The sequence below is a fragment of the Platichthys flesus genome, chromosome 11, assembly GCF_949316205.1.
Source record: "Platichthys flesus chromosome 11, fPlaFle2.1, whole genome shotgun sequence".
In the NCBI taxonomy this organism is placed as follows: domain Eukaryota; kingdom Metazoa; phylum Chordata; class Actinopteri; order Pleuronectiformes; family Pleuronectidae; genus Platichthys; species Platichthys flesus.
Window position 1 is genome coordinate 23107003 of NC_084955.1, and position 23020 is coordinate 23130022.

A 23020-nucleotide genomic window follows, 5' to 3' on the forward strand; every position below is an offset into this window, starting at 1 on the left:
AGGAAAGAACCGATTAAAGTTTGGTGTGGATCCGGATCAGGGGGCAGATCCAGGGCCTTGATGGAGGTATGTGTTCTACTGAGAGTGATTCAATATTGTTATGTAAAAGGGATTTGTGGAGAAGACTATAAGTGGGAATACCCAGGTCATGAGGAAATGTACTTAGTTACTTTCAGACGATCCATGTCTGAGCATCTGATGATGCAAATAATGTATGACTTAATCTTTCCAAAAGTGAATTATGATTGTCGGCTACTCCCAAGACCAAGAGATAATCAAACTACTGATGAGATGTAACGAGAGAAGTAAGCGGTGTTATTAAGCACAAGTTAATGAGAGGAGTGTTCACGGGTGTTTTCTTAAGAGATGAACAGGTAAAGCAGAGCAAATCCATGGGAGCTGTAATTAACCTCTGTGTGTATATAATCACACTAGTACTGTCGGTGCAGGGTAATTATTAATTGTATAACCCTCCCTTTAATTAGCACGAGTGCCGTGATACTGGGATGTGCGTGTGTGTACGTGTGAGAATCTTCCTCTGGTTTAGCTGTGAACTACACTTAAAGTATCTTTGTGTTCCGTCGCATATTATTTTAGTTCATCAAACACGGTCAATCTATTGTGAATAAAGATGGACGACGCAGAAATAAATCTAAAATATCCAGAATAAGAGCGCTGCCATCTTGCGCTGATGGCGTAAATTGGAGACAGAGAAACACGCTACTTTAACGTCTTTTGTTTGGTCAGTGTCCCATCAGCTAACATGGAGGAGGCAGGTTTTATGACATATACTGCAGCCAGACACCAGGGGGCGATCAAGATGATGCAGCTTCACTTTTGGGGAGATGTGATGTCCATCATAACACCATCTTCATCTCCATCTTCACATACAGTCAATGTTTGAGTCCTCTATCAACTCCATTGGAAAACGTAGCAGAGAAAATGTGTAACAGCTTCTTACTTGGTTCACACCTCCCCCCTTTGCAAAATCTTGTGAAAATTGGCTCTGTTGTTTTTGAGTAAATCTGCAAATAGACAAACGGCCCTCGTTCATGTACTTTTGTCTGACGCTCTTTGAATTTGTTTCCAAGTTTCAGTTTGTTCATAAAGTGAAAAATCCCCCAAAAACAGAATAAAGAAAATCCCACAGAGACGTCCACATATTATGCCCCGTGTCGTGTTACTGTCTGTGTCCGTCCACCCGTTCGTCCACAGCCAGTCCCATCTCCCTGATCTTCCCGAAGCAGCACACGGAGCCTGGAGTCCCGAACACCCTCATCTGCTTCGTCAACGACTTCCATCCGCCCGTGGTCGACATCAGCTGGAACAGGAACGGGCAGCCGGTGGACGAGAGCGAGTTCAGCCAGACTCAGTACTACTCCAACAGCGACTTCAGCTTCCGCACCTCCTCCTACCTGGACTTCACCCCGGAGGAGGGCGACATCTACTCCTGCAGCGTGGCCCACGTCAGCCTGCAGGCGCCGCTCACCAGGTTCTGGGGTGGGTCTGTGAATAATACCAGTTCCACATGTGTGAGTCGGTCAATGGGTGGTCGACTTTTATTCATTTGAGCATTGACAATACAATTTAAAGATTATGTTTGTTGTTTTGTTGCCACACGTCACCAGAAGTCACTCAGATTAAAATCAAGGTCCATGAATTATCTCTGGGAAATCTGTTAAAAATGTCAAAATTCAAAGAATAAAAGCAACAGGCAGAGAGAGAAAGAGATGGAGGCAGAGAAATTGAGAAAAAATTAAGGGAGATATTGTCTATATTTATAAACATGACCGAAGTATATGATGCACTTTGCTCGACACACACACACAAACACAAAAGGAGCCTTACACCAACGATCTGCAAACGCTGTTTCTCATCTCTGCCTGCTTCTGTTTTAATACTGTCACCGAATGCAGATGTTTTATAAAAGTGCCTCCGCTGGATTTGTTCTGCTCGGGCCTGAATCTCATTATATTCATAGTGATGGATGAGTCGCTGCCACATTTTAATATCTAAGTGCGTCGAGCTTCTGATGGATGCAGTTTAGATCCCGAACGCTGAAAACCCCAGATACAGCAGCTTGGATTTGACTGTATATGTCCAGTGGTGTAGAGCTTATTCATACCCTGGACTCTACAGGTGCATTGACCCAGCGACTGAGCTCAAATGACAGAGGAGAGAGATCAGATACTGAATGAGGAATTAATTCCCCCCGGGTCGGCAAGTACGTGGGCTTTGGAGAATTTGGCATGAAAACCGCAAAACATTACAACACTCAGGATTGGAAAATGGCCTTGATGAAGAGTTCAAGTGGAAACTCTCTGCAGATACAACGCGAGGCTGTTCAGACGGAGCACGCTGGACAGAACAGGTACATTTCTGTGTTTTCTACTGAAGAAGGTTATTATGGATCAATCAGTTTCACTTCCTTGGCTTCATTTGCTTCTAGGTCTCTCTCCCTGTGCTCTAATTCAATGGATTAAATAAAAGTGACTCAGTCTTCTGCAGGTCGTTTAGCTGCTAATGTTTTGCTCTGATCTTCTCCACACTCCAGTGCCGCCGGTTGTCAGGGTCCATCACACCGAGCCGGCTGACTACGGGGTGCGGACCATCCTCCACTGCAGCGTCTTGGGCTTCTACCCTCAGAAAGTGCAGGTGAGCTGGCTGAGGGACGGGGTGGAGGTCTCCAGCGACGTGTCGTCCACTGACGTCCTGGCCAACGAGGACTGGAGCTTCCAGGTCCACTCCTACCTGGAGCTGACACCCAGGAGGGGGGAGCGGATGAGCTGCAGGGTGGAGCACAGCAGTCTGCCACAGAGCCTGGAGGTGGACTGGGGTCAGTGAACACATTCAAACACAAGGGGGGGGTTTCATTACTCACTGTTTAATAAAGTTTGAGGAAGGACCGTGTGTATTGGAGATGTAGGACAGAATCCTCTTCTCTAGATTCTTTTGGACTTTAGTGCTTGAGAGGAGCCGCAGATCACCAAGAGGTGCCTTCACAGTCTGGATGGAAAAGAGACGCCTCCTACTAAACCCCTTGGGAGTCTTTTGTTTTTAAAATCTCCTATTATTTATTATCTTTATTGCTTTTACTGGTGTCTCTATTTTCATACCCCCCCCTCTCTTTATGCTGTAATATGGCCACTTTCCCCAAAGTAATTATAAAGTTGTAAAAGATTTTCAAATCATATTGTATCGTATTTCATCGTATCCTTTTTATTTCTATATATATATATTCAATATTTTATTCTATACATATTATCTATTCTTTCTCTCTCTCTTTCTCTCAATCGTTCACTCTCTCCTTCTTTTTATATATATCAAAGTAAGTTATGGTGTCATTAACTATGCGTCCTAATATCCATCCATTCATCCATCCATCCATCCAGGCTGTGAGGGGATCATGTAGGGGTTTGAAATAATACACATTGAAATTTTACATTATGAAATAATTATTGTTTCATTTCATTGAACTGTGGCTGACATTAAGATTCCATGTCAGCTCCAGGTTGGATGATATTAAGATGAGCCGGATGTGACACATCTGGCTGTGATGGGATCGTGTCGGGTGCAGGTCCTCATGGAGTCGCTGTCGGTTTAGCCTCTGGCTTATTGTGTCGCTCCCCCCCCCCCCCCCCCCCAGTTCCAGAATTCCAGTTCTCGGATGCTGGCAAACATAAATGGTCAGGAAGCGACAGAGGTTCGGTTCAAGTTGAGGTTAAACATATCGATGGGGAAACAGAATCAACACCTGCTGTTCTCCCCATGTCCAGCAGTCGTCCCTGATGTCTTCATGTGTTTCCACATCGCCTGATCTCCACACACACCTGCTCACCTGCTTCAGATTCCCTCATTAGTCTTTACACCATCATCCAGCACCGACTCCTCGCCAGCTTGTCTATTGTGTCCCAGTAGCCTCAGCGTTCCAGCTGCCGCTCCTGTACACACGGCTGCTTATTCTCCAGCCTGGGTTTTGTCTCCCTGCTCCCATTTTGAATGGGTTTGCCTTTGTTTTCGTGAAAGAATGGAGCTCAATTCACCGTCTCCTGCTTTCTCCTCCCGTCTCCTGCTTCTCAGTCCAAACATGCCAGAGCCGCCACCTCCTCCGATGTGAGTGATGGCAGAATCAACAGCGGCGACGAACAATGGTTCGGTTTGTCAGCTGCTGTTGATGTGTGAGGTTTGAGAATCTGAGGAGCGGTGACAGGAGGAGAAAGAAGATGCACGACGAAGAGGAGAATGTGATGGAGAGAATCTGAAGGTGTCTGCAGGGGCCCCCGAGCTGAGAAGGCCTTATGTTGTTTGTCTCTCTCTCTCTTTTATAGACACCTTAGCTCTGGATCTGAAATGTGTGAAGGTGACAGTGGGGATCCTCTTCTTCCTCGTGGGCCTCTGTGCAGCTGCAGGTGGAGCAGTTTACTTCTGGTGGAGGCGGAGGTTTGTGAAACCCGTCACTGTTCTGAACTTTTTAGTAATGAGGGTGAAAGAAACCAAACTGTGAACAAGTTGTTTCTCATGAAACCTTCTCTGTCCTGTTTCAGGTTTGACTTCAGCCCAGTTGACAGACAAGGACAAACATCGTCATGTCTTTCAGAGTTTTAGTTTTTCTTGAACCGAGGAAAGTTGCAGTTGGAAACAAAAACTATATCAGTCAGGTTCAGAATTTATTTTATGACTTTACTGGTCACCCTCACATCATTGTTCAGCTCCCATTTATAAACAGTTGCTGCTTCTGATTAGAAACGATCATTTTATTTAATTTTTCTATTTATTTATTTAATGTTTTATCTTTCTCACCATTTTACTGTGAGCATTGTTTTTAAATTGTTTTTATTGTTTCTTTTCTAACTTTTTGTCTTATCATCATACGTGAAGCACTTTGATTTGCACTAATCTGCAGGAAAGGTTCTATGTAAATAAAATTTGCACACAATTCTCCTGACACCACGTCTCCTCTGTCCTATGATTATTTTTGGTTTAATCTCAGGTTTGTTTCTTCATGAAATTTCATTTTCGCTGTATTATTTAAATGACCAGATGCTATTCGTCTTGGTTTTGTCATTGTCAAACTTCACCTTCTTATTATCAGTAATACATAATTAAGTAAAATGAACCAGCGTCATTTTCTCAGTAATAAAACTCTTTGTCCTTCAGTTTGTGTTTGACTCGTGTGTGGGAACGTGACATGCTGTTACACCTCAGGGTTTTACAGCACGTTGTCAGACCTGTGACCTGTAATACTCACTTTGGAATAAAACCGAGTATTGAATACTTTCTGTGCATTTTCTTTATTCACTCAGCTGTTATAACATAATATGTATAACATTCAATCTATGTTTTTACCTCCACCATGAACGGATTTCCATGAAACTTGGTGGAAGGTTGTGAAATGGACCAGGAAAGAAGCCATTCAACTTTAGTGTGGATCAGGATCAGGATCAATTTATTTTCACTTTCTTTAACATTGCAAGATGAGACATTTTCAACATTGTCCCAGTCATTTCCCAGGAGAACATTTCCTGGATCTTGATAACTGATATCTATGTGTGTGTGAAATGTACATGGGCTGGAAATGTGCTCTCTGAGTAATCCTCTACTGTTGCTGTTGCACAATAACAATCCCTGACAGGTTGATTTTAAGTGACCCACTGATTCTGAGCTCTCAGTCTATTTTTGGTACTTTCCAGGGTTGAGCAATTCTGTTTTTTCTTATCTTTTCTTTAACATTGCATAACATTACATTTTCCCAATCATTTCCCAGGGAACCTTTCCTGAATCTTGATGAAAACATCAGGCACATTAAGGGAACTGATATCTACGTGTGTGTGACATTTACATGGGCTTTTGGGCCTTGGTGGAGAAATGTGCTCTCTGAGTGATCCTCTACTGTTGCTGTTGCACAATTACAATCCCTGAAAAGGTTGATTTTAAGTGACCCACTGATTCTGAGCTCTCTGGAGATGCAGAAATGTTAAATTCACATCAAATCAACTTCATGGGGGTAAGACTTCAGTGAAATTAAGAATCCTGTGGAATCTGGCGTCAGAAAAACCTTCTCGTTCTCCAGCAGCAGCTGGTGATTCCCACGCCGGCCTGCGTCTCTGTAAATGATCCACGCTGATATGAGTTGTCTGTTCCACGATCAACACGTAAACTATATAAGAGCTTTTTGAGGCCGAACCCCCTCCGGTACTCGTTAGCTGGCTTTTCTTGTTGAAACCTTCCACTCACTGCTGTCAACATGGCGAGTCTGCTCTGCGCCATGGCCGTGCTGGCCGTGTTGTCCGTGGGGTTGTGCGAGGAGAAGAACTTCCTGCAGAGAGCCGGTGTGGCCTTTACCAGCCGGCCGTACAGATCTATGCTGACTGTGACAAACGGAGAGCAGTTTGGAAACTGGACGTGGCCCGAGATGTGTCCTGACCAGTTCTTTGCTGTGGGCTTCAGTGTCAGGGTAAAGACATGATTTCTAAACTTTATCAATGTGTTTTAGCTTAAACCTACTGAAGCAAATAAAATAACTTTCCATTGCTAAGTCCAATAATAATTTTAGCTTTCCACAAAGTAAAATTGCTGAAAAGCAGAAGGCCTTTAGACATTCCCCTTGCCGTAATTCATGTTTTCTACATTTTAAATCATTTTTGCAAATAATGACTTATATGTTAATAATTATTGATTTAGTTATTGGACACATTTTGACCTTTAATGTAGAACATGAAGTTTTTTGTTAATTCTCTCGCTGGTTTTCTAAATTTTGTATCATTTTCATGACTTTTGTTTTTCTTATCCTGAAGGTAAAATAGGAACATTTTAAAATATAAATACATCAGAGTTTCGACCCTACAGCTTTTCATTCCTCACATTATTTCATAAAGTCACATTAAGTAATGGAATTGTCCATATGACTCAAACTGGCTATGAAGAGACACCTCACTTTGTATGATTCCAACATAATGGGACGTAAATCTGTGTGAACTCAGCAAAAAGCTGAATAAATGAAATAAGGTAAATGTTCCCCCTTTGTTAAATTGTCCTGTCAGAGAACATTTATACTGGGAAACTGTGTTTGCAGTCATGTTGATTAACTGGTTCCTAATGAATGATCATAAGAATCCTGATTATATACAGAGAACTATTTACAACAACCGGAGATGCATTTACTTCCTGTTGAATCAGATACTACGCTGCTCTTCACTTGCTGTGACCTGTGACATCACAAGCACTTGTTGCTGGTGCAGCAGTTGAACAAATAAAAACTGGTTTAATCCGATCTGCTTCTGGGAACTGAACTCTGTTTCCTCAGGTGGAGTCCAACCAGTATGGCGCCGACGACACGGCCCTGAACGGAATCCGCCTCATCTGCGGCAAAGACGTGAACCGGAGCTTCCTGTACTCTGTGGAGTCTCACACTGGCTAGTAGGTGCTCTGTACTGGTACCAGTTTCCAATCAGGCACCTTTCATAAACTGTTACTACATTTTATTCTGAACAAACAAATGAATCCATGATCAAAAGGTGTTTGAAGATCAGTTATAAACCATTATAACTGTAGTAACAAAGTAACACAATCCATGTAAATACACCTGGTTTTTCCTTGATTTTCAGTTGTAGCATGAAACAAACATTATGTTAACTGCTCTGTCACATTATCACATGGTTTTAGTTTGTTTAAAATACAGCTGTCCATGTGTGGAGAGCTGGTATTTAGCAGCAGGGAATCTGATGTTGGACAGAAATGAACTTATCAGTAGAAACTCTTTATTTCTTCGAGTCACTGAGGTAGTTTTTTATCAATGTTTCCAAACCAAACCTTGGCTCTTATTCAGATTTGATTCACTCTGCTGTGTTTCCTGCTCTCGTCTCCAGCTTCGGTGACTGGTCCAGCCCTCAGTACTGCCCCAGTGGCGTGCTCACCTCTTTCCAGCTCCGCGTGGAGACCCATCGGGGCCTGTTCGGGGACGACACCGCCGTCAACAACATCAAGTTCCGCTGCAGCAGCAACCCACTGCTGGAGGGCACTGGCATGGACTGGGGGGAGTACGGCCACTGGAGCCAGGATTGTGGCAATGGAGGAATCTGCGGCATCGAGACAAAGATGGAGGAATACCAGTCTGGCCTGGACGACTCCACCCTCAATGACGTGCGCTTCCATTGCTGTGCCAGAGCCCAGCAGGTAATTCAATTAAAGCCCAGAAAGAGCTGAGAGGCTCAAAATAATTACCTCTGCCAATGTTATAAAACTTGTATATGGAATCGAGATAAAAGCACAGTTTGGTTTAACAGCTGAAGGACGTTTGGGACATTATTGAAATGTTGTTTTGTTCATAATCCTGTGACTCTGAATTTGTGCTTTATGTTTTTTTTTTTTTATCAACAGTGATTGACAGATGAGCAGCTTGGTCCACCCCTCCTCCGTCACCCTGAATTAAACAATAACAAATAATAAACTGTTCTTTTGAATCGCTGCTGTTGCTGTGACGTTTTTTCTCAGAAATTAAAGTCTCTGATTAGGTTTCATTCCCTTTTTCTTTAAACACAAACCTGAGATCAGATCTCAGCCGACAAATAACTGACATTTATTAGTATTTAGCTTTCAAGAGAAAGTTTCAAGTGTCGGCCTCTGCAGCAAAGACAAAAATGACCCTCCTAACTCTTTTATTTTGGAAGATATCAGGGTGGTAGATCTCGGCTTACGTTTGGAATTAAAAAGTGAACTTCGGCTCGAAAAGGCTGATGAACTCAGCTGTAAATGATTCACGCTGATACGAGTTGACTGTTCCGCAATCAACACGTAAACTATATAAGCGCTTGTTGAGGTCGAAACCCAAACAGAACTCATCAGCTGGCATTTCCCAGTGAAACCTTCCAATCACTGCTGTCAACATGGAGAGTCTGCTCCGCGCCGTGGCCATGCTGGCTGTGATGTTCTTGGGGTTGTTCCAGCAGGGAGCTGGTGTGGCCGACCGGCTGTACACATCTGTGCTGACTGTGACAAACGGACAGCATTGGGGAACATGGAGGGGGCCCGAGATGTGTCCTGACCAGTACTTTGCTGTTGGCTTCAGTACCAGGGTAAAGACACAGATTTCTAACATTTATCACAGTTATTTTTTATTTAACTTAAACCTACTGAGGCAATTAAAGTTACTTTCCATTGCTTAGTGACTAAGCAATGGAAAGTAACTTTATTGGACCATGCCTTAGTCAATACAACTTTTGCTTTCCAGGTAGTACACTGGCTGAAAAGCTGAAGGCCTTCATCTCACTAGAAATTCTTCTTGTCCATAATTTATGTGTTCTAAATTTTAAATTCGTCATCACTTTTTCCAAATCATGACTGATATATATATATATATATATATATATATATATAATTATTGATTTAGTTATTCAACTAATTTTTAACTTAAATGTAGAACTGATGTTTTATTTTTATCATTTTCAGAACTTTTGTTTTTCTCATACGTAAAATAGGAAACTTTTAAAATATAAATACATCAGAGGTTCGACCGTGCACCTTTTCATTCCTCACGTTGTTCCACAAAGTCCCAGTCAGTAGTGGAATTGTCCCGCTGACTCAAACTGGCCGTGAAGAGACACCTTCAATTTGTTTTATTCCAACATAATGGGACAAAAATCAATAAGTAAATGAAAAAATGTAAAAGTTTGTTTTATTGTCCTGCAGCTCAGAGAACATTTATAATGGGAAGCTGTGTTTTATTTCTGGAAACTGAACTCTGTTTCCTCAGGTGGAGTCCAGACAGGGCAAAGGCGACGACACAGCCCTGAACGGCATCCGCCTCATCTGCGGCAAAGACGAGGACCACAACTTCATGTACACTGTGGAGTCTCACCCTGGCTTGTAAGTGTTCTGTACTGGTACCAGTCTCCAATCAGGCACCTTTAATAAACTGGACAACAAATAAATCCATTATGAAAAATGTTTTAACGCTTTGAAGATCAGTTATACACTGTGTGTATTTTAATCATCAAATCTGCAGTTTGTTGTAATAATACTTTTCCTAGATAATCGTGATTTGTATTTGTATGTATATAAGTTCCAAAATCCATATAATTAAAGAAAAAAAATTGCATAAAACCAAAGAATGGTGCTGATAATAATGATCATAAGAAAGATAAGTGATTTACAAAGATTCCGAGAAATGATGATTGTGTCAAATTATTAGAAAACTCTACATAGAACCAATTAAATTTGCCTTTTCACAGGGAGTAGTTTTTAAATATATAAAAACTAATGTGACCCAGATGTAAATTCACTTGATTTTCAGTTGTAGCATGAAACAAACATGTAAACTGCTCTGTCACATTATTGTTTTCTTACTTTAATTTCTTTAAAATACAGCTGTCCCTGTGGAGAGCTGGTATTTTGCAGCAGGGAATCTGATGTTGGACAGACATGAACTTATCAGTAGAAACTCTTTACTTCTTTGAGTCACTGAGGTGTTTTTTATCATAGTCTTTAATTATTAGGAGGTTAAATAAGAGTAAGATATTAAAACGGTGTTTTGGAAGCAGCAGGAAGCTGGAGACAGTTTCCACATCATGGAAATCAAAACATTATTTTTCCAGGATTTCAAGTTCAGGGTTCAGATGTTGAAACGTCTCGTCTTCGTGTTTCCAAACCAAACGTTGGCTATTATTCAGATTTGATTCACTCTGCTGTGTTTCCTGCTCTCGTCTCCAGCTGGGGCGACTGGTCCAACCCTCAGTACTGCCCCAGTGGCGTGCTCAGCTCTTTCCAGCTCCGCGTGGAGGGCCGTCAGGGCAGGAAAGACGACACCGCTGCCAACAACATCAAGTTCCGCTGCAGCAGCAGCCCCTTGCTGGAGGGCAGCGGCCTGGACTGGGGCGAGTACGGCGGATGGAGCCAGGTTTGTGTCAACGGAGGAATCTGTGGCATCGAGACCAAGGTGGAGGACCGACAGGGGAGAGGGGACGACACCGCCCTCAACGACGTGCGCTTCCATTGCTGTGACCGAACCCTGCAGGTAAATAGATTAAAGGACCCATCGTATGCCCATTTCACCACAGTTGATATGGTTCCTTGGGGTCTTAATGAAATGTCTGTAACATATTTTGGTCAAAATACCACAAGGATCATTTAAAACAGCACCTTTTTACCCTGTCTAAAACAGTCCTCCTCAGATTGACCTGTTCTGAGTGCCCCGCCTGTGCCCCCACTACCCGACTCGACGATCGGCATGTTTATGCAGCCACTTAGATGTCTGAAGGGTAGCAGCAGCTTGCTAACGCTAGCTTGAGTTAGGGACAACGGAGCCGGGCCGTCTCTCCCCGGAGCCGTTGAGATGATGGTGGGGGGTGGTCCAAGGCCATGTAGCGAGACTCCTTGAATGGGCATGGTTTGAAAATTACGTATTTTTCGGACGTAATCCCATTCGTCGCACTCTAGCGTATCGTTTCTGACACAGAGGAACCACAACAAATTGCAGGAGTTGTTTTTTTTCAGAGTCTTTTGGGACGGTAGACATGCCAGATACCCAAATTAACATGTAGAAGCACTACAAAAGTGGCATTTTCAAAATATGTCCCCTTTAAAGCCCAGAAAGAGCTGAGAGACTCAAAGTAATTACCTCTGCCAATGTGATAAAACTTCTAAATGGAATTGAGATTAAAGCACAGTTTGGTTTAACAGCTGAAGGATGATGAATAAAGTAATCTATCTATCTATCTGTGTGATATTATTCAAATGTTGTTTTGTTCATAATCCTGTGACTCTGTTCTTTACAGTTTCTGAATTTGTGCTTCATGTTTTTTTTATCGACAGTGATTGACAGATGAGCAGCTTGGTCCGCCCCTCCTCCGTCACCCTGAATTAAACAATGAAAAATAATAAAGTGCTCATTTGAATCGCTGCTGTTTCTGTGATGTTTTTTCTCAGAAGTTCAAGTCTACGGCCCGAGGGGGACATCTACTTATGTGATTGGGAAAATTGGGAAAATTTAAAGTCCAGGACAACACAAGGGGAATACAAAGTATGGGATGCATATTTCATCATTTATATCATGTAAAATATGTAATTTATATAATTTAAAATAAGTTTTCAGTGTGTTTCCTGGCGCCATACGTTCAAAGCGAGCTAAAAAAATGGGCTCCTAGCTGAAACCATCGGTGCAGGGCGCGAGGCGCAGTGAGTGGAAGGTTTCGACGGGAAAAGCCATCTAACGAGTTCTGGAAGGGGTTCGGCCTCAAAAAGCTCTGACATAGTTTAGTGTTGATCGCGGAAAAGACAACGCATATTACGACGGGTTTACAAAGCACGCTATGGCAAGCCGTTTGAGCATTCATTCCATTTCCTTGATATCAAATGTCAGTCCCCTCCACTAGTTCGGTCTTTGTCAGCTCTAGTTGAACAAAAAGTCACTCTTTTTCAGCAACTAGTTGCACTTTTGTTCACTAGTTACAACAGAAACTGTACTAGTAACACTGTGCGCCGCACTAGTAGCACCAAAGTCCCTACTATTTGGCTTCTGGCGCACTAGTGGCCCTCTGGACCGAACTACTAATGCTGAAAGTGTTACTAGCTAACTAGTGAGCTGCAAAAGCTCTGACATGTTAGCTAGCCAAGCATTGATTCACCTTCAGCAAACTAGTGAGGTGCAAAATGTGTACCAGTAAACTAGTGCAGGGAATTGTAGGCCTCTAGTTTCTGAAAAAAAGTGACTGGAAAATGTTTGTGTTCAACTATTACAGTGAGGTGATTAACTAGTGTGACCAAATGTCCGACTAGTGCTAACAAAGACCGAACTAGTGGAGGGGACTGACATTTGATATCAAGGAAATGGAATGAATGCTGAAACGGCTTGTCATAGCGTGGCACTTCCGCGTGCTTTGTAAATCCGGCGTAATATAAGTTGTCTGTTCCGCGATCAACACGTAAACTATATAAGAGCTTTTGAGGCAGAAACCCCTCCACAACTCATCAGCTGGCTTTTCCCAGTGAAACCTTCCGCTCAGTGCTGTTAACATGGAGAGTCTGCTCCGCGCAGTGGCCATGCTGGCTGTGATGTTCTTGGGGTTGTTCCAGCAGGGAGCTGTTGTGGCCGACCGGCTGTACACATCTGTGCTGACTGTGACAAACGGACAGCAGTGGGGAACATGGAGGTGGCCCGAGATGTGTCCTGACCAGTACTTTGCTATTGGCTTCAGTACCAGGGTAAAGAAACTGATTTCTAACATGTATCACAGTTATTTTTTATTTAACTTAAACCTACTGAGGTAAAAAAAATAACTTTCCATTGCTTAGTCCAATACTAACTTTTGTTTTCCAGGTAGTACACTGGCTGAAAAGCTGAAGGCCTTTAACTCAATGGACATTCTGCTTGTCCATAATTCATGTATTATACATTTAAAATCCTTCATCACTCTTATATATATATATATATATATATATATATATATATATAATTATTGATTTAGTTATTCAACAAATGTTGACCTTAAATGTAGAACGGAAGTTTTCTTATACTGAAGGTAAAATAATAAACTTTTTATTCATAAATACATCAGAGATTCGACCATGCAGCTTTTCATTCCTCACGTTTCACAAACTCCCAGTAAGTAATGGAATTGTCCCTCTGACTCAAACTGGCTGTGAAAAGACACCTTCATTGCTGCTGGTTCAGAAGTTAAACAAAAGAAAAACTGTTTTAATCCGATCTGCTTCTGGGAACTGAACTCTGTTTCCTCAGGTGGAGTCCAGACAGGGCGATGGCGACGACACAGCCATGAACGGCATCCGCCTCATCTGTGGCAAAGACGGGGACCAGAGCTCAACTTACACTGTGGAGTCTCACCCTGGCTTGTAAGTGTTCTGCACTGGTACCAGTCTCCAATCAGGCACCTTTCACAAAATGGACAACAAATAAATCCAGTATCAAAATGTGTTAACGCTTTGAAGATCAGTTATACACTGTGTGTATTTTAATCATCAAATCTGCAGTTTTTTGCAATAATACTTTTGTTAAATAATAGTGATTTGTATTTGTATTAGGGCTGCTCGATTATGGAAAGAATCGATTATTATTCAAACGATTATAATGTGCCCTTATTCTGTTCCCATCCCATCTTTTCCTCAGAACTTCAAGTCTCTGATTAGGTTTCATTTCCTTTTATTAAAAACACAAACACTGAGATCAGAGTTCAGCCGACAGTTATTTATATTTAGCTTTCAAGAGAAAGTTTCAAGTGTCGGCCTTCATCTTCACAATAAGATGAAGAATCCATTTTTACATTGTGTCGTCGCCTCCTCACCTCATCTGCAAGAGAGCGGCATGTTTTCACTTCCTATCAGCGCCTCCAGATTACGCTGGAGGCGCTGACACGGGTGTTTCCCACAGTTCCTGCTGGAACCGAGGTAATTAGGAAATGACGAGAGGGGGTATTAATTAATTTACAGTTTAAGGCCTGACAAAGTTTGATAAGACAACGATTGGCACACACAGAGGTAATTGTGTTAATTAATCGCTGAGCAGTTAATCTGCTGGCGGAGGTTGTGCGGCGGGTCGACGTGATGTTATCAAACTCTGTCTCTGGTTTTCAGATGATTTTGCAAGTCGAGGCAAAGAGATTAGAGTTTAATACACACAACCGCAGAGTTTCTCTTCGCTCAGGTAACAAATACACTCAGCTGACCTCTTATCTGGGCTCAGGGTGTTTTTGCTGGGGTTTGAAAATCAAGTGCACTTGTTGGTCTGCCTGGATCACGGATACGCTCATATCAGCAGGAGGAGAATTTAACCAGGAAAACAGACGAGTGACGAGTGAACGCAGATTCAATAAGAAACATAACCAGGTGTCAGGTGGTGCAGGATTTTAAAGTTCATCAATAACATCTTCAAAAATAATAGGCAGCTGGCACAAAGACACAAAATGTGACTAATTACAATGGCGTTCCAGTGACTATGATCTAATACTAATGGTCCACTAATCATTTCAGTGCTCAAAGCCAACAGGAAGAATCTGAATCCTGTTTATTTCCCCACTAGATGGCAGTGCTGTAACAAGTGGAGCTGCCCATCACCGCTCTAAAAACCTTTGACTTTTATGATTCCACATATGAAAATATAGAATAATGATTTCATGGAGGCAGTGAACTCTACATCAATCAGTCCGGAGATGTTGAACATCTGGTGCAACCACGCGGCTCCAGCAGAGAGACGCCCTCTGGGCACAAAGGCCCGAGCTCTGCACCGACTCGATCTGGACACTGTACCACGTCCTGTGACAGCAGAGCAAGTTCATCATTCAGAACACGCCGCCGTCAGCGAGTTGCTGTGCAGAAACATGTTCCCTATGTGGGAACCTCAGGGATGTGAAGCCCCGGGTCACAAGTTTAATTTCCAAACCACAGGCTGAATGTGTTTCTGACCAGCTTAGCGGCTCGCCCGGCCCCAGTCCGCCCGAAGAGCCATTAACGCCTCCTGTAGTCGACAGAATGGATGTGGCGTTTTGTGGTCTCGCCCTCCTGTTAATGACCCCCCCGCTCCCCAGGGCTCGGAGCTCATGACTTATAGATCACAGCAGCTGTGTCGGCTCAACTGTAAATATAGTTCAGCTCGTAAACACCGTGGGGTTATGGTGTTTACGTGAAACATTTGAGGGACGGTTTCGGTACGGAACGGCTTTGGTGTCGAGCTGAGGCTGAAACGAATGGTGTTGTTGTGATAATAACAATAACATTGATCCACGGTTCACACGGTAATGAAGATAACAACCAGATGGAGCCGTTTTTTTAAAAAAGAAAATCGTTTCCTTGGGAGAAAATAGCGACTTTGGTCTGTGAGTCTCATTTCCCAGATGCATCAGGTTAGTGTTTGTGTTTTCATTGTGCTCAGTGGACTGAAGTTTTCATCTCGTCTTTCAGTTAGTTTATATAAGAGCAGCACTCGTATATGGACTGTCTCCGTATAAACTAGTCTGGTTGGAGAATGGCTTCCTGGAGGAAGACTGAAGATTAAGATATGTTTATTCATACCAAACACATGCACAGGCATGCAAAGGCACACTCATGCAATGGCAGGCAAATTCAACCTCTGCATTTAACCCATCTGTGTGCAGGACACACAGAGCAAGGAAGACTCTTGGATTTTTGGACAGATCAATCCAGGTTCGTCTTTTGTTGTCTCTCCGTGGAGTCGAACCAGAGACGAACCAGAGACCTTCTCTGCCCATAGTCCAAGTTTCTGCCATTAGACCACCGCCTCTCTAAAACTAGTTGCATTGGCCGGAACTACTTGTTCTGGAGTTTTTCTGAGGTAACAAATACAAGTGACCAACTGTCCTTAACAGATTCCTGATTATACATGACATCACATTAGGATCATGCATAATTTGTGCCTGTAAAACAAATAAATAAAAACCTCATACATAATAAAAAAAATGTTTTGTAGCTGTAAAAATATTTGGGGGTTGTGTAAATGTATTATCACCTGTATGACTATTTTGTATATGTGTAATAATGTTGTAGAAAATTTTTAAACATAACAAAATTTGTTTTGTTAGAGAGGAAAACAAGTTTTGTTGGTTTTTGTAGCTGTAGAAATACTTTATGTACTGTCAAGTACAATTCTACATGTATAAATAGTTTGCTTGGTTGCATAACATTTGTTAAAACTGTCAAATAATTTGTATCTGTAGAAATATTTTTTAAATGTATACAAAGGATGTTTTGACTTATATTCCAAAAAAAAGCAGCACTAACTGCGCCTGTTCTCTTTTAGAAACATGTTTTTAAAAGCTATGTAGTAGTATTTAATATATACGTAAAAAGGTTTCGTAGCTCAGGAATTTTTTAAACATCTGTAAAAGTTTCACTTGAAACTGACGTTACAAACCTCGAGCTACAAGTACAAGTTTTTGACTTGTTGTTGAAATATCAACATTTGTCACTATGATGAAAGTTAGGAGGCGTGTCCATCTTTAAATGAGGAAAGATGTCTCCTAATGGCCGTCGGTAACAAGAGGAGGAGATTTCCTCCAGTAAAAACTATTTCAGTGAACATCCGAGTCTTATTTTATGACAGTAAAAGAGAGTGAGTTGAAAAATCGTGATTCTTTAATTAGTTCACGAGTCAAATGAAGGATTATTCCTGAAAAAAGCTCAACACTCGAACGTCTAAGTAATTTTGAACAGCCGCTGCTTCAACAAACCGAAGCAGAATTTTCCGTTTTAACAAAAAAAGAAGCGAGGACGCGTGTACACATTAAATATAAATCATTTTTTATAATATACAAATTGTACAGATGTCATGAACAGTAGGAATGTGGACATACTCAGGATTGCAAGGATTAAAGAATACTTTTCTTTCACTGCTCTGCAAGTGACAACAGCACATGATCAAAGTTACTCAACATTCAAGATGGCAGCTGAAGTGATCAGAGACAAACACACACACTAAAAAAAAAAACTAAGAAAAACTAAGAATACATTTTCCAGAGGCTGTGAGCTAAAGTGACAAACACAGAAAAAAATAAATCCCATTTTATCATGATCTGTCGTTCTACTCTGCCGTCATAGTATCACACAGGAAATGAACCACTATGTTTATTTGTATTTTTTTAACAGCATCTCCATGAACGATTGCTCCAGCGCCACGACGGAGGCTCAGAGACACTTATGCTGATATAACACAGGAGACCGTATATCATGTTTTTCTTTTAACACAAATGAGAAGAGGACCTGCAAAGCTCTCCTTGTTTTCACGGACGGATGAGTTAACATGGTTCAGCATCATTTAACTGATAAAGCGTCAGATCCTGTCTCTCTTCCCCCCACCCAAATGATTAAAAAAAACACAATTACCTACAGTCCCCAGCGTGTTCTCATGTCAGGGTGTCGGCCTGCACGGCAACCAATCAGCTCTTATCAGGGGAGAGTGACAGCCCTGAAGGTCGCGGCCTCAGGTTGGATGGACGTGTGCTCGACCGGCTGGAACTTTTGTCAAGGTTGAGATCGTCCATGTCTGCGGATGTTTTGATACTTTACAGATTTTTTCCCAAACTCCTTCTCCGAGCTTTTCTAAAAGGACGAAGTGGAATCTGTTTTTTATTTTCAGGACGCCAGAGGGGAATAGATGTCACAGTTTTCAGATTGAGAAAAATTAATAAAAGGAGAAAGGTAGGGGTATTGGGATGTATTCATATTCTTAAAACTGATAGATGACAGTTGAAATGTTTCTCCTGACGCTGAGGAGAATGGAGAAATTGATTAAATCTGATTAAATCAGTTGACCAGGATTCAGTGTGTGTGTTTGTTTGTGGGGGGGGGGGACATCTCTCCAATATTCTCAGAGATCTTGTCAGCGAACAAAAGGCCTATTTTGGTTTTGCCTTTCATAATTCATATTTGTATCATCTGACCAAAGTGTGAAAGTGACAGCGGAGTGTTATTGGCTCCCGAGCAGCATTACATATTTCTTGAATAAGTGCTTATTAAACCTCAAACAGCCGAAAGCTAGAAAAACAAAACAAAAAAAGATACCACAGAGAATATTACGATATATATAAATTCAGTTCAATATCAGAGTGGTTATTTGTCATGTGCTCGCGCAGACTCCATGTGAACAGCTGTGGGAAAACAACCCACTCTGCCCTCGACCCTTGTCTGCCATTAGCGATGAACTCACGCTCACAGGTCCGGGCTCCATCATCGCTGAGGCCGAGAGGACAAGGACCACATGTTCCAGGAGGTCGAGCGGGCCGTGGCCCCTCTCGGCTTTTGAAAACCAACAGCAGCCCTCGGGAGGTAGCTCGAAGCGTCAGTCAGAAATACATTTTTGCAAGCTTCAGCGGAAACAGCAGAGGCAACACAGAGCCCACGGTAAAAGTAAAAGTAAAAAATCAATCACAATAATGATAATAAAATAAACATGTTTAAAAATAAACCCCAAAGAACACATCACCTCCTTGTGGACAAACACTTCAAATATTTTTATCCCCTCACTGCAAAACTCCAGCAAGAAAAACAGGGGACGACAGCTTCAAAAATACCAACACTGACGGTAGCAAAACTTTCCTGTTGGACTAGAACACACATGTAACATTGAAATCACCGTCTCTAATAGCAGGCTGCGGGGCCATTACAGTATAGTAATAAGGCTACACTGGTCACAGTTTGTTATACTCTACTCTACACAAAAAACATTTGCCATTTTACATTGAAAAATCTCAGCGGCAGGTGGATTAATCCCCCCCCCCCCCCCCCCCCCCAAAAAAAAGAGAGCACTTATTCAGCTTGATCAATCTCACTCGTAAATATGTGTAATTGAAGAGTTTCATCTTCGTCAAGGTATCATCCGTCCTCATGAAGCAAAAGATCCAAATGATAAAAGCGAGACAGAATAATTCTGGATTAACTCCGAATGCTAACGTTTCAATAAACAGCTTTTCGCACGTATTTTTCTGAGGTGTGGAAAATATCTCCGCAAAGAATTCAGCATTTTTTAAACTCAAAGTCCTCCGCAGTGCAAACGATGCTTCGGTGACGTTACAGTCAAATCTAAAGGCATTTTTTCTTTTTATAATTTTGCCATCAATACATCCCCCCCTAATAAGTGACCTCCATTATAAATGCATGATTCCTGACAGATACCCCACTAGCAGAATCCATTAGCGAACTAATGAGTTCTCAGCACGGTGAACGGTGCCACCTCCCTTCCTCACATTTCGCCTCTCTTAAATGGAAACGACTCGGTTATGAGTTGGTTATTGTCAGAAATGATGTCTGGTACGAGGTGCACTCCGAGCTGGAGGTGAAATAATGAAGGCAATCTCTGTGGGGGGGGATGTGGGATGTTTCTTCAAATGAGCCTATTCATTGCTTTTATTTGACGCTCTTATTCTCTCGGGTCTTTATTTCTTTCACTCTCCGCCTCCTCCTTTGTCTCCCCCACTCGATCTCTAAGCTGGGAGTGAGTCCGACTCTGACCACGCAGCTTAACCCTTGTGTCCGCACTTTTTATCCGTGGCCTTTGACTGGAGATGTAATTAAAAATGCAACTTTGCGTAGAAATAAATCCTAGCCCCCCCACGCGTAAAACAAACTAGGTGAGTGTAAATACGAGTTCTGCCCTTGAGCCGCAAACATTCAGCTGAATTTCACATCCTTATCTAGCTTGGCTTTGAATTATGGAACATTCTGTGTGCAAGGTGAGCTCAGCACACCGCGCACCAAAGAGTGATTATCGGCTCTCTTTGAAGCACTTGACGGCTTAGAGCTCGGCGTAAACAATTATCTCTTCACCCTACTTTGGATTGCCTGTCGCAACAAACGCCTTTCCCACCACCTCTGCCAGCGTCCTCCTCCTCCCGAGTTCCCTCCACAGCACAGCTGACTGGTGGTGCACAGAACCGAGGAGAAACAGTCTGTGATCACGCGGGACACTTCCCCCCCTCCCCCCCGGGCTTTACGTCATGTGGATGTCGTGTGGATGAGGCAGGCCTGTGTCTGGTCAAGGTTTCTTCCTGACTCGTCTTTCTGCATCTTAAGAAACTGGACAGAGCTGCACAAGCTGTCGGGTACCTCTCGTAATGTAGATGCCATGTCTGGGTATTACAAGCTGACGGGGGAAAGGGTGAGTTCTCAAACTTTATTGACTAGATGTGATGTCCCTGACCCCGTCTATAAAGACCAGGCCACACCAGAAATAACTTGAATGGACTGAGCGTCTCTTTGCATGGCTAGAAGTTAAACTTCTGTATCTGGAGAGCTAACTGCTAACATGCTAGCAAAAAGTACTCTTAATAATTCAACCATGTTTTTTCTGCTTATTGAGCCATTGACGTCCTTCAAGCAGTTTTAGGAGTTTCACATCTTTTCTTTAATTCTTTAAGTGGTTTAAAAAAAAGTTCTTAGGACTAACTAGCAAATTAGCTTTTGTCGCTATTGAGAAAAGTAGCTCACGTTAGCTTCTTCAAGAAATTTGTACCAACTCCTGTCTCATATCCGTCTGCAAACTATTCTTCTTTTGAATTTGAACTTTGAATTAATCCTAAAGGACTTTGACCCTGAGAACCGATCAACTACTGATTTCACTGCTGTTCTTGGTTCGGATGTGACCAGGTTTTTAAATTTTCAAGATGTCGCTCACTTGCAGATGTTTTCGTTGGTCCTAGTCCAGTTACTCCAGTGACTCCACTTTGACTCTCACGCATCAGCCCTGCCTGTTAATGATATATACATTCAGTATGTGTGGTTGTGCAGTAGGACTGATGTCTGCGATCACATGAAATCTGTCTGAAGCTACACTTTGGCAGGTTGGAGGGGGGCAGGTTTGGACAATGCTGCAGCGATGGGGATCGACGCCCCGTTAATTTGGATCAGGGACAACGCTGTGAACCAGATCTAAGGATTGGAGGAGAGGGGGGGATTTGAGAGGTAGGGCTGGGGAATAAAACCTCGACTTGGGGCTACTCTTGAGTTTCCTCTGGGCTCTGATTGGTCAGCGAATCTGCCACAATCTCCTTGGCGCTAACCTCCACACCGGCCGGTTCCTCCGCCTTGCGTTTGATGGCCTCCTCCTCCTCGCCCTCGTCTCGCTCCTCGTCCGCCTCCACGCCGTTTTCCATCACAGCTTCGACCTCTGCTCCGCCCGTGTCCTCGTGCTCTTTGGTCTCATTCTCTGTTTCCACAGTCGCAACAGTTTCTGCCACTTCCCGGACGTCTCTCTTTTCTAAAGGCTCTCCATTCTCTTCTGATCCCTCTCCATTCAATGTTTCTTTTTCTTCTTCTCCTTCTTCTCCTTCTTCTGAGACATTTCCTGCTCCTTTGTCTTTCCTCTCCGTTCCTCCATCTTTCAATTCTACAGTCTCTACGTTGATCTCAATCCCGTCATCAATCTTTCCATCTTCTTCACACCTCGATTCCCTTTCTTCCAGTGTCCCACTTTCTCTCACCTCATCTCCGTATGCCGGGTCCTCCCCTTCCTCCCTGCTCTTCTCCTCCTCTCTCTCAGCCTTCTCTCCGTCGTCAATAATCTTAGGATCCTCTGCATCTTTCTCGCTTTTTGTTTTCTTCTTCTTCTTGTTCTTCGCCGTGTCTTTGATGCAGTTCTTGTTGGACTTGCTTCGGGGCTTGAAGATCAGTTTCTGAAACATTGACGTTAGCATGTTAGTGGAAGGCGTCTTTAAACACGCTTTCAGGCACAAAGCATTACACTCAGACTTAATTAAGAATAGATCGCAGTGGGTTCAATATTGCACTGGGATTACTTGCTAATTCAAATGAGTCTCAGTGATGCGGAGAAGGAAATTGAGGGGAGTTATTTGTGGCCTGAGGTGGCTCCAGTCCAACCAGACAAACAGGCCAAAGTTTAATGCAACATGTCCTCAATTACTTGCAGGGACATATTGAACTCAAAAGAAAATCTTGTTAGATTTGCCTCAGGGTTTTAAATGTGCTGCTGTGATGGAAGTTAAAATATCAATTGAACACTATCCAGGGGCGCAAAGAAAAGCATCATCAACCAAAAAATCACCACATCTCAAACAGAGAAGAGTTTTTTCAGCATTTGTATTTAGTTATCTACTTAAAATAAGAACTGCTGTGGAATTGGAGGTGGAGAAAGGGTGATGTTTGCTTTTTGATCGGTGACTGAACAACTGAAAAAGAAATGCAGGGTGGGAATGTGGGGTACCTTGGATTCCCTCCTCTTTCGGCCCAACACGGGTCTCTGCAGGAACACGATCTGTTTGGTGGACAGACTTCCATCACTGACAGAGGAGGACAGAGAGAGGAAACCAAACATCAGCACAATGAGACCCTATTACATCTTAAATCAAGAGTGTTGTACGGTGGATTATTAAAGTCATAATGGAGAAAAATGATGAGATTTTGAGTGTAAGGACATCATTTTAGGAAAAAATGTCATAATATTAGTATCAAACATTTACTCCTCCACAAAATTAGCAAATTCCTCCAATTAGTTTGCTTCTTTCCTCAGAAAAGACTTGAAAGTTTCTTACACAATATTTTCCTGATACTC

General features: G+C 42.5%; 5 protein-coding genes and 1 long non-coding RNA gene across 7 annotated transcripts in view; 5 read left to right on the forward strand and 1 right to left on the reverse strand.

Annotated features, from left to right (window-relative positions):
• The first annotated feature begins 366 nt into the window (after nucleotides 1-366).
• On the forward strand, nucleotides 367-1691 carry LOC133964789 (RLA class II histocompatibility antigen, DP alpha-1 chain-like). The gene is made up of 2 exons (XM_062399031.1): nucleotides 367-374; nucleotides 1139-1691. The coding sequence occupies exons 1-2, from the start codon at nucleotides 367-369 to the stop codon at nucleotides 1569-1571; spliced, it is 441 nt and encodes a 146-aa protein (XP_062255015.1). The 3' UTR covers nucleotides 1572-1691.
• Nucleotides 1692-2394: 703 nt separating this feature from the next.
• On the forward strand, nucleotides 2395-5257 carry LOC133965541 (beta-2-microglobulin-like). The gene is made up of 3 exons (XM_062400150.1): nucleotides 2395-2836; nucleotides 4329-4440; nucleotides 4545-5257. The coding sequence occupies exons 1-3, from the start codon at nucleotides 2524-2526 to the stop codon at nucleotides 4603-4605; spliced, it is 486 nt and encodes a 161-aa protein (XP_062256134.1). The 5' UTR covers nucleotides 2395-2523; the 3' UTR covers nucleotides 4606-5257.
• A 922-nt stretch (nucleotides 5258-6179) lies between these two features.
• On the forward strand, nucleotides 6180-8459 carry LOC133965004 (vitelline membrane outer layer protein 1 homolog). Its single transcript, XM_062399366.1, has 4 exons — nucleotides 6180-6454; nucleotides 7304-7416; nucleotides 7866-8172; nucleotides 8377-8459. The coding sequence occupies exons 1-4, from the start codon at nucleotides 6245-6247 to the stop codon at nucleotides 8377-8379; spliced, it is 633 nt and encodes a 210-aa protein (XP_062255350.1). The 5' UTR covers nucleotides 6180-6244; the 3' UTR covers nucleotides 8380-8459.
• A 344-nt stretch (nucleotides 8460-8803) lies between these two features.
• On the forward strand, nucleotides 8804-11888 carry LOC133965005 (vitelline membrane outer layer protein 1 homolog). Of its 2 annotated transcripts, none has more exons than XM_062399367.1 (4): nucleotides 8804-9071; nucleotides 9749-9861; nucleotides 10705-11008; nucleotides 11156-11888. In XM_062399367.1, the coding sequence occupies exons 1-4, from the start codon at nucleotides 8883-8885 to the stop codon at nucleotides 11168-11170; spliced, it is 621 nt and encodes a 206-aa protein (XP_062255351.1). In that variant the 5' UTR covers nucleotides 8804-8882; the 3' UTR covers nucleotides 11171-11888. The 2 variants fall into 2 exon arrangements, with proteins under 2 accessions (XP_062255351.1, XP_062255352.1); XM_062399368.1 differs by having other exon boundaries at nucleotides 8807-9071; nucleotides 11806-11888.
• Nucleotides 11889-12777: 889 nt separating this feature from the next.
• On the forward strand, nucleotides 12778-18275 carry LOC133965006 (uncharacterized). Its single transcript, XR_009923836.1, has 2 exons — nucleotides 12778-13194; nucleotides 13730-18275. It is a non-coding gene; the product is annotated as an uncharacterized LOC133965006 (long non-coding RNA).
• A 958-nt stretch (nucleotides 18276-19233) lies between these two features.
• The window catches only part of LOC133965003 (raftlin-like), a 72535-nt gene continuing 68748 nt past the window's right edge, over nucleotides 19234-23020 (reverse strand). Inside the window, exons 8-9 of the mRNA XM_062399365.1 lie at nucleotides 22673-22748; nucleotides 19234-22124 (exon numbers count right to left, since the gene is read on the reverse strand). Coding sequence (XP_062255349.1) covers nucleotides 21447-22124; nucleotides 22673-22748 — 754 coding nt within the window. The 3' untranslated portion in view covers nucleotides 19234-21446. The remainder of the gene's footprint in view (nucleotides 22125-22672; nucleotides 22749-23020) is intronic.